Source organism: Humulus lupulus, chromosome 7 (genome assembly GCF_963169125.1).
Source record: "Humulus lupulus chromosome 7, drHumLupu1.1, whole genome shotgun sequence".
In the NCBI taxonomy this organism is placed as follows: domain Eukaryota; kingdom Viridiplantae; phylum Streptophyta; class Magnoliopsida; order Rosales; family Cannabaceae; genus Humulus; species Humulus lupulus.
Window position 1 is genome coordinate 126,346,486 of NC_084799.1, and position 11,542 is coordinate 126,358,027.

Below are 11,542 nucleotides of genomic sequence, written 5' to 3' on the forward strand. Positions count from 1 at the left end.
TGCTATGAGGTGCTACGTACCATTCAACCTCTGGCCTAAGGACGTCGCGAGGTCGGGCTTTGGTTTGTAATTCTTGCAGGGAAGTGTTTGCAGGTTGAGGGTTGGTCGGAGGAGTTTCAGCCCGAGGGGCAGGTTGATTGGCAGAAGGCTGAGTTGTTTTCTTTTTTCTTTGTGCAATGGATTTTACGCGACCCATATTGGTTGGGCTAGTCGAAGGCCTGCTTATGGGGTTGTGTTGAGAAAAGGGAAATTTCGAGAATTGCAGCGACGACTGTTCTTGATCTTCGAACAATAGTGAGAGCAAGTTGTTGTCGATCGGCCTCTCACCTCCCCACGGGCGTGCATGAAAATCTGCGAGAAGAGATGGGGAGATAAGAATCTACGACCGATAGACTAAAGAAGTGGAAAGTTGGGATAACGTTGCTCATGTATAAAAGTTAAGTCTTTATACAACCAACATCATTCTAACGTAAACACTAAATAGCATGCGAACAGCTTGGAAAACGGATTAGAAAAACTTTTCGACTCTGAGAGAGGGCGGGAAAAACCCAGTTTTTTTCGAGTGCTTAAAAATCAAATTTTTACTTCGATTTTGCGCCCTAAATTAGTAATCCTAACTCCCAAACCAATTCCTAAGTCTCATTTAGTGTCTTCTCCATATCCTATCATGTTACTACCTACAAGCCCAATTACCCTAAATCATTTTTTTCTTTTTTTTTTCAAGAACATTCGGAAACACAGATACCAACAAGTCAAAAAACTTAAGGGATAACTATTTTATGGCATCTCAGAAACAAAGAAGCTCAAGAAACTTACTTGGATAAAAATTGATACAAATTCACGAACGTTGATTCGAGTGGCTGAACAGATACTCCATCGATCACCAAAGTCGTCTGAGTTGTCTGGGTTCTTCGTGCTTTGTTCTTCAGTGTTCTTGAGGAAAAAAGGGAGAGTAAAAAGTAAAAAGTGAAATTGAAGGATTATTTATATGGATCGAGGCACGATTAATAAGGTAATGATGGGGGATGATTTTTCGAGGCGTGGAAAAATGTGTTAACCGTCAAATTGCTTTTTGGGAAACTGCGATGACATGATTGGTTACCTTTTTTGAAAAGGCATTGACGGTTCTGACAGGTCACGCGGAAGGTCGATCATTTAAGTTTACTTTATGCTTGTCGCGGTAAAATAAATTTGGGGGGCAAATGTTTACCCAAAATGGACTACCTGATGACGTGGCAAGATTGATCTACACGTGGGATGCACGTGTCAGTTTTAAGTGAGCGTATCTTGCTCGGCCATCGACCAGGAGATCATTGGCTTATCAAGTATCATAATTATGGGCCACCAGCCTAGTCGCATATACTCAGTTATTTCCTTCAAATATGCAATCTTGTAATTATGTATTAATTGTAATTTTAATTATTATTTACATACACATGTATTAAGTGTGATTAAGGCCCATTGGCACATGTAGACCTCCTTGAGCCTATAAATAAGAATCAAATGGCTCAATAGAGGGGACTTTTGACTTTCGAACATTTGGCTTGAGAACGCTTGAGCTAAGAGATTCTAAGAGAGAAAAAGAGTGTTGTTATCCATCACAACTGTATTTATCTGAGATTTAGTGAAACTCGTGAACCCTAGTTCATTGATGACTGTTCTTGGAATACTACATCAATAAGAACACTAAGTGGACGTAGGTTATTACCATTCTATTGGGGTCGAACCATTATAAATTGTTTGTGTCGTTTATCTTTTCATCTGGATTTCTTCTCATTTTCATCTTATTTTATATCGTTTATCTGACTGCGTGTCGTTGACCAATTCGAGGGTCAACACTATGTTATTTTATGAATCAATGGATGTTATGGATTTAAATATGAACTAATTTTATTTTCTAAGGCTTTAATAGAGTCTCTTGAAACTCTATATTGATTTAGTGCAATTTTTTATGATTTCTTCTTCTATATTTTGATTTAGTCAAGTTTGTGCTTAATGTTTGTAATTGACTGGCCATCTATTACAAGTTATATATGATTTTAATTCGAAATCTGAGAAGTGAGAGTTAATTATGTTGCAACTGAATAAACACAAATTTTGATATTGGACAAGAGTACCTGTATGGTTTGTGTAGTTTTTAGGATTTATATTCTTAATATCTGCTATGTGTTTGAATATATCACAGAGATATAGAAAATTCACATATAGGTTAAGAATTATATATCCTAGTATGAATATAAATTGCTTTTGTTAATCCGCTATCACAATGAGGAGAAGATTAGTAGAAATTGTATTAATGAAATATTAGAGTAGATAGATGATGAAGTTGGATGCCTTAGTTTTATTTCCATTGAATTATCTTCTACAAGTTGTTTTTTTTTAGTTTACTAGTGTTAATTTAAGTTTTCTTTGTTTTATTATTCTTTCAATCAATTATTATAAGCCAAATAGAAAGAAACATTAATTATTGGCAATTGTTGAACAACCTTTGTGGGCACAAATTTTAAATTATCACTATTATTATTTGTCAACGATTGCTTATACTTGAGCATTGAAATCTCACACTACCGTCCCTGGTTTCAATCAAGGGACCAAAACTATTACACGAAATTTTCTTACATGTTTCACTGTTGTATGAAGAACGGACCTTGAAACATCATCTTACACTTGCGTTAAGCGAATCCTTTATTCCTAACTCATGCATATACACATTAAAATCTTCTGAATAATGTAGATTGAGAAACCTGCTTATAAACTAGGATTTACTTCTATTATGGTTCTTTTAAGGGTAACATTATACCAATCCAATCCCAAAACGGAAGGGGGCAAAAACACTATACTTCATGCATATCAATTAACTATCAAAATCTGTGTTGTAGGAGCATTCATTATCATAAATTTGTTTCTTTTTTTAACACTACAATATCTACGTAATTTTTGGTCGGCAATACCTTCAAACATTGAAACCCCAGCTATACACATCCATTATTTGAAATTTAGGCAATTGATAACAAGAAGACCCCCAGATGAATTAATTTCTGACAAAGCTATATACAATCCTCTGGACATCTCTAGTTCTAAAAAACAGCCTCTCCCTTCCCTCCTTTTCTCTCATGACAAAATTAACATTTATGCCCACTCTACGTACGTATCCTCATTCCATTCACAACATCATAAAATTGATCTCAAAGAAAATACTCAAGCATAGAAGCCTACCCACCACTAGCTAGGCGCATGATTAGAACAAGAGTTCTATCAAAATGGAGGTGAATATGGATCATGCATAGAAAGCACATATAAAACTACTCTTCATTATCTGATCAAATTATGAATCATATTCACCTCCAAGTCAAATTTTCCAAAGGTGACAACATTCATGTTGTCAGCTTCTACTTTATGTTTTGTTATTTGTTATTGTCGAGCGTGACTCCAAATTTCAAGCTCGGTTCGATGGTATGGTACAAAGCCAACTAGTGCCCCCCCAGCCATGCCGGTTGGAACTTGACCCTCCAATCTGGACCGCTTTTCCTGACTCTGCGATTGATCAACAAGGAATGATCCATCCCGGTCTCTATTATTGCATGGTGATGATGAGTAGCCTGTCCCAGAACATTCCATTTGCTTATTGTTGGGCATCACAATCGCACGAAGCTTGGTTGATGTGTGGTCAATATGGCTTGCGCTGCAGGTGCCTTGATCGTTGTTTACAGGATTATTCATCGCATGATCATGATTGCCAGAGTTAATGCTATTACTTCTGTCTGTCAAGCCTTTCGTTTCAAGCATGTGTATTTCTTCAACCATAGGCTTCCAAACTCGCACTCGGGCATTAATAAACCAGTTTGACACCTGAAAATATTCAGTCGGTCATTCACCCAAAAACATTATAATTTCATTGAAAATGTATGCCTTTGGATGAATATGATTACAATCAACTTTGTGTTATTCGAGCAAGCACGCTACAACAATTTTATATGTATATAGATATAAAGATATCGATCATTAGATCCAATCAAACATGGCAAAGAGATGTATGTCGGCTGTAATGTTAGCTTTTTGCACTATTAGTTTAATGGTTATCATTAAATTATTTTCAACTCCACCGAAGGTAGAAATATCATTTTAAACTATAAAAACGCAAAGCATGAAAATTCGTAGCCGCAATATGGTAACATGCTGATCACACATATCCTAATACTACAGTCCGCAAGTCCTATTATATTCAATATCAAACAGACGCATATGTGTGTATGTACACAAATGCATTGATATAAGCATCGGAAGAATGATGACCAAAAAAAATAGACAAGAAACCGACCCCACCTGGTTTCGAGTTAGACCCGTTTGAGTGGCTAACATGTGCTTGTCTGTGTCAGTAGGGTACCTAAAAAAAGGAAAATGACACACAAGAGAACGCATCAAAATTACTATTTGGAATTACCCTTTTGAGGCATACACATGGATGCCAGAGTGAAAAGGTACAAGGTATGAGACATACGGGTGAAGAAAATGCTCAAACAGCCACGCTCTGAGAATGGCCACAGAACGTTCGGGTAGGCCTCTCTGGGGCCTCCAGACAGGTTGTTGGGGCTCAGGGAAGCTCAAGTTTGGCCCACTGGACTTGTGCTTTAGGAAACTTTGTTCCATGTACTTTAGCCTTGCTGTGCTACTTAACAAAGCATCAATAGCACCTTTGGTCAAACTACTGGAGCCAGTCGTAAAGGATGACAAGTCCTCTCCCAAGGCTCTCCCTGTCTGCTTTAGCTGGTCCGAGATGGCATTCTTAAGACAACGAAAGTGTCTTGAGATGGCTTCGAGTGCCAAGGAGATGTATGGCGTGGAGGAACCAAGGCCTGCGACGGACTCAAATGACGAAACAACCATCTCCATTTGCTGACGGTATTGCTTGTACCTTCTGCCAACCTTACAAATCATCATCCCATACAACTTAATTATAAGAGTGTCGACGAGTATGTAAGAGTCAATCACATTCAATTCATGTCATTTTTTAATACTGCTAGTTTGCATGCATGACCATGAACAAATGAAATGGAAAAGAATGAACTCTAGCTAGTACTAACAAACCCATATGGAAACTCTACATAAGCATTTTTAGGGCACTGGCTAAATTGGGAAAACCACTGGTGATTAATTATGCAAAGTTGAAAGAAAAAATCTAAATACTGTCTTTTCAATCAACATGGATTTAATTTGGCCATTCCAAGAGTGAGACTATTTGGTTTTGGACTTTGATAAAAAGGGCATAGCCAATAAGTGGCGAGCACTGTTAATTACAACCTAATAGTGTGTCCCTACTAGAGGTAAAAGCTTTTTTTCTTTAACGTACCAATTAAATTATTGTTTTGACATGAGGAGAATATAAATCTGATATGATTTAGAGGATGTCCAACAAAAAAAGTGGGTGGGGTCATACATATTTTTCGGATTGCAGTTTCACGGAATCAACTAAGTCATTCAATAAGTTTCACATGAAGTAGAAACTAAACAACTCTAATTAACAACATATCTCCATTTAGAACGGGGAAGAAAGGGCTGTTCCAATTGACTTGTGAGATTAATCAAAATCATTATCAGACGTAGAATGACCAGTCGCTTTTAAACCAAATATTACTTTTTCTATCACAAAAATCAAAGTAATTTCTTACAAAAATTCATTTACGATTATTGTAAAATAACGTCGAAATGCTTCAAGGCATGATCATGAATACGGAAATAATTCAATGGCATAAATGGGTATCTACAACTCATACGCAGTATGTACGAACCCTAAGTACTACTAAAGTTCATATTATATAGTGGTTTACTGGGGAGACTAAGAATCAAATCTCAGACAAGTCTAGCCACTTTATTGGAAAGTAGTTTAATGTCAGAATTGCGAGTTTGCTGTAAAAATTCAGTCATGATATAATCACGTATGATGTATAATTTCTCTTATCAATTCAAAATAAAAATATGTTGCCCCAAGTTATTTTCAGTACGGACGAGCACATAGACATTCTCAATGGTTTAATGAAGTTACACAGAGAAGGAGAAACTGCACGAGTACTTTTTAAAGTTCGAAACAAGCATATCCTCACCTTTTATATCATACAATTCACGTTGGAAATTGAGGAATACCTTACATACACGATTACTTTTAACATTATAGGCATTACAGGGTTTTGATAAGAACAAATAAATAAAATGATTATTAAAAGTTGGCCCAATTTTTTTTTAATTATTTAAATGTTGTTAGAATATTTTTTCAGTAAAATGAACCAACTCATAGTATAATTAGTTTCATTTAGTTGAGAAGGCACTTTAAAAAAAAAAAAAAATTACTAGAGTTTAGCTAAGCCTAAACACGCCCAATTATATTTGAGCTTGAGCTAAGTCTAAGTTTAATGTACGTTCATATTCCTAACTCATCACTAATAAATAAGTACTAATGTATCCCGCACGAATATTATGCTCTTTATTAGGTAATACAGCAGTGATAAGTGATAACGCTGACCGGGGTTTTTAAGGTATAGATGACACACCTAATTTACTACGAATCAGGCCTATAGTTGGGAGTAGATAAGCCATTATTATTTGGCTTATAAATAGAGCTACTACGTTTTAAGTTTTAAAGAATCAAAACTTGGAGCTATTCATTAGATACAACGATAGCATTAACAACATCATACTCCCTAAAATCTTTTGAAGCGATATAAAGTTACATAGCAATGCTAAATTTAAAACAGCAATATCGCTTTCCTAATCTTTTCTTTCTTTAATTTTTTATCTCCATTTCACTAATTAATAAATCGGCCTTTTATTGAAATAAAATAAAAATGTATATAGTATTAAATCAGCCTAAATTAATAGGCACAATTAATTAGAATTCAATCCACCATCATCATACACCTACTGAAAGAGAATCTCTCCTATAGTCCAATTACAGGACACTAATCAAAGCAAACAAATTAGCCATATATTGCATGAGTTACTACCACATGTTTCAAAAGTTTAAAAGAGAGAGAGAGAGAGAGAGAGAGATAATTAAATCAATTCAAATTAAACATATTAAAATAAAAATACCTACCTCTTCGTGCATGTAGAGGAGTTTAGCCTTTTTCTGTTGGTGTTCTGGTCTTGAAGACTCCAAAGAGATACTCCCACCGCCACAGTCTCCACTAATCTCATTCGAACCATAAAACGTAGAAGACGACGCAGACGAATTACTTCCCTTGCCCAGAACTTCAGTCTCAATCACATCAACCGAACCCGAACCCGAACCCGAAAGGGCTGCTACCGACACAGAAGCGCTAACACCACCTCCACCAGAAATCCTCTCAGAAATATCACAAGTAATTTTGACATTAATCTCTTTTGAGCCACAAAAATCATCCAACAACTGCTGGGCAGGTCTTAAAAACCTCGAACTCTTTAAAATGGTAGCATAACCCGTGAAAGGCCCGAGAGGACCCGAACTCCTATACATGTTGGAAGAGTTGTTGCTACTCCCAACTATGTCTTGAAGTGATTTTGAACCACAAGCTTTGCTGATTATGGATGGCTTTGGCATTGAAACGGAACCCGAGTAAGCAGATTTCTCATCAGCCTTTGATTCTCGATGATCATCGTGATCATGATCACCAAGATGATGAGGTATGCTGGGCAATGTAGAACTCGTTGGATTTGACGAGAGTGAAAGAGAGAGACCTTGGAGATTATGTGAATCGCAAATGACAGTGTCACTCGTTCTTAACAACTCTGCATCTTGCTCTCTCTTTTCGTACTGGTGACGATTATCTTGTTGATTTCCCATCACTGAAGACGACGACGACCCAGAAATATTGTCGAAACGCAATGTCGTTGATTGGTTACCGAAGCTTGGGAGAAGAGCGAGCTCGTTTCCTGACATTACCATTGCCTCTAAGTACTTTTGGCCTGAGATATTCTGAGTCGACGAAGACCAATTTTCGAAGTTGCTTTGCTGTGGATCACTGTCATTATTAAGGCTCCTCCAGTTAATAAAACTAACCTGAGGCTCTGAAGGTTTAGAGCGTGGAAAGGAGAGGGAAGCGTCACCAACCGCCATTGACGAAGACAAAGACCTTTCCGTCATTTGAGCTGCTGCTGCTTCATGACTTAATTGATCTGGATCACCATGACAAGTACTAGCACTATTAATCCTACTGGGTTGATGATGATTAGGTGAAGGAAGGACATTATTCCTGGAAAAATTAAGCATTTCAGAGGAAAGAACACTTGGGTCGAAAATGAAATTATTGCTGGGATTATTCCTAATAGTGAGATTGTAATTATGATGTTGGTGATGGTGATCTGGGTGGTTGAGAGTACTAGAACTGGAGAAATGTTCCAGGTTATTGTGGGGATTATAGTCTAAGTGGTGAGACATTGGTACTGCTATGTTCGATGATGAAGTAGCTTGCTGGACTCGCAACTTGTCACGTCGACTTTGCTGTGGGACATGAGATTCAGGCCTAAACACTCCGCTTGTCTCCATATTCAATAGTCAATACTATTTGATGATATAAATATTATTAATAACAGTTATCTTGCAATAATTAATTCAGGCGCCGAACTCTTCTCATTAGCTCCCAATTAAATGAAGGATTTCTTAAGAGCCACGTCGACCATTCTCGGAAAAGGAACAATACCACCCAAAAGAGCTTATAAGTTCCCGATCTAGCACATGATATTCAATCCTGAAAAACCAAAAAATATTAATACATGTTGATGATACTGCCTCTATAATTTAAATATTGTTTTACAAGGCTATATATAAAAGATCACAATCTTAATTGTGTATAAAAAGACGAAACAAAAAACAACAAAAAGTTGTATATATAGGAAATAAATGTTTAACTTCACTAGCCCATTCGAGAAGAAGAAGAAGAAAAAAGAGAGAACAATAGCATATATTGACCTTTTCTCGACATTATTTTAACTAACTATCTACAGCCAGCTAGTAATTAAGTTGATTTATCCTTTATCATTAATTTTTCGCTTTTAAAGCACAAGATCCCATTATGAAAGAGCACTTAATACACCACTTTTTTCGCATAAACCAACTGTCGGCGACCACAATATTTAACAATATCAACACTATACTTTTGTTAACTCTATTACTCATAAGAGCCAACTAACTATTCAAGTTAAAAAATTTCCTCTCACGTAAAACTCCATTGATGAAAGCTACACCAAGTACCGTATTAAAAACCCTAATTCGATGTCACTCAGTACTAGACATATATATATATATATATTGCAATTCACAAGCTTTTTTTTATTCCAAACGAATACCTTAGCTTGTCGATGTCACTTGAATTGAGATCGATAGTGACACACTAGCATATATGCAGATCCATAAATGTCTTCTTTGAGCCATAATTTCACACAGTTATCGGTCGTTTCAATAACAGTTTTTCTTTTTTTAGACCAGGAAAATTTAACCAAAAGAGAGACTACAGTACTAGCAAGTAGATACGAAATTAAAAAGAAGGACAAAATTACAATTATCACAGAAAAGGAAATTCAATGATCGAAATCTCATGCAGTGCACACGAAATTAATCTCCGAGCTGAGTACGTACATAATAAAAATCATACTAAACAAATCTTAGTAATTACAATATTCGACATATATAGTATTAAAAAATAATTATATAATATATACAAAGAAGCTTTTTATTTTTTTACCTCCGAAAAGGATTATTCTTGGACCGATCTCAATTCCGAGACCGACCCTTTGTAACTCGGAATCAGATGCTTTCACCGGAGAGTTTTCAGCAAAGAACCGTAGAGAGAATGTAATGGAAGCAAAAGAGTTGTAGACTTTGGATCAGTTTGGAGCCTTGGACACTATAGCATTCTCTCTCTATAGGTAGACTCACAATTATTGCCAAGAGAGTAGCCGTTACCGTTACAACCTGAACCTCAAGATTCGTTGAGAATGGAGTTTATTTTTTTACTTTTCCGTTTGAGGACTTTTTATACATATCCACCGTTAGAGTTAACGGAGTGCAAACGTCGCGTCCCGTGATTGTCCACGAATTATATTTGGTTGCGGGACTGCGGGAGGTTCCCTATCACCAAAATCTCACGTCTTTTTTTTCATAATAATAATAATTTCTTTTAATAAGGCTTTGAGAGAAGACATAATAAAAGGCACATGCGGTCGTTCAAAGAAACACCCTTGGTAATGTAGTTTTATTACAGAAATACTACTGGATTTTTTATGAGCGTGACGTACCCGCTTATAAATTGAGTGCTTTGTACGGTTAATTACAGTTGGCGGAAAAGGCACGGGACAATTTATTTTCATAGGGACGAAACGACCCTTTGTTATTTTATTTTTTAAACTTATGGCTCTACTCTTTTAAGAAGATAATTATTAGGATAAAATAGTACCCAAATTTAAAATGGTACGGGTGTATATATTTTTTTTTAGAATAGTTTTCCGCGGAGAGTTTTTTATATGATTGTGTTTATTGTAGTTATTTATAGTATTTTATAAATTTTTAGGAAATTTTAAATAATTTATAGTACTGAAAATTAGGTTCAAATAGGTTGTTGCACGCGTGACTAATTTTTTTTATGTGGATGGAAAACATGTTTAAATGTAGCTTTCGATACTGTAAATTATTTGTAATTTTTAAAAAATTTGCAAGATGCACTAAATAACTACAATATACACAATTATAAAATAAATTACCCCAAAAATAGTTCACAATCCGAAAAACACCATATAATTATCCATTTATATATAGAGGATGCACCATAAAATTATCCAATATATTGATTGATATATATTTTGTCACAAGATCTTTGATAAGAACACTTAAATAGAAGAATACATCCCAAAGTTTTGTAGTCCATTTAAAATTTCAACAATGAAGAAGCATAAGCAAAATTTAAGCTAATATCTTTTTTTGAGATTGGAAACTACGAACTGGATTGTATTGAAACAAAAGTTTTAGGCTATGTTTGGTAAGAGAAGAGGGTTGGAGAGTTGGAGGAATGGACAGTATGATGGAGGGATAGAATAGTAACTTTCTTTCATGTTGTTTGGTATTAGAAATCAAGTTGGAGAAATAACAAAGAGATTAATTGTTAAAAATTACTATTGTTGACGCAATTTTTCGTCAACTTAAATAAGAGAGCAATTAAACAAGAAAATATTGGAGGAAATGAACAAAGATGAATACAAGAGGTTTTTTATATGGTTCAGCAGTTAAATTTATCTAGTCCACGAGTCTATGTTACTAGAACTTGGGAGTTTTCTGAAATCTTTTCAGAGAGTAGTTGCCCAGAAGTTTCTCTCCAGAATCAGAAAATCGATTATTTACAAATGGGGTTTCCTTCTCTATTTATAGAGAAGGTTGCAGAATTCATTCCCACATATCTCGGGAAGATATTCTGTGATTCAATTAATATAATGTTATTTAATGCATTATTTCCTACATATACGGAAACTTCCCATAAAATGTGGGATCGGATAACAGATTAAATAATATCCCTTAAACAATTGG

The 11,542-nt window shown here is 35.6% G+C and overlaps 1 protein-coding gene across 1 annotated transcript; it reads right to left on the reverse strand.

Moving 5' to 3' along the window:
• Window positions 1-2,956: 2,956 nt before the first annotated feature.
• LOC133788609 (BEL1-like homeodomain protein 1) lies at window positions 2,957-10,082 on the reverse strand. Its single transcript, XM_062226145.1, has 5 exons — window positions 9,711-10,082; window positions 7,088-8,717; window positions 4,499-4,923; window positions 4,324-4,384; window positions 2,957-3,849 (listed from the first exon to the last, which is right to left on the reverse strand). Exons 2-5 carry the CDS (start codon window positions 8,513-8,515, stop codon window positions 3,412-3,414), a joined length of 2,352 nt encoding a protein of 783 aa, XP_062082129.1. The 5' UTR covers window positions 8,516-8,717; window positions 9,711-10,082; the 3' UTR covers window positions 2,957-3,411.
• Window positions 10,083-11,542: the final 1,460 nt, after the last annotated feature.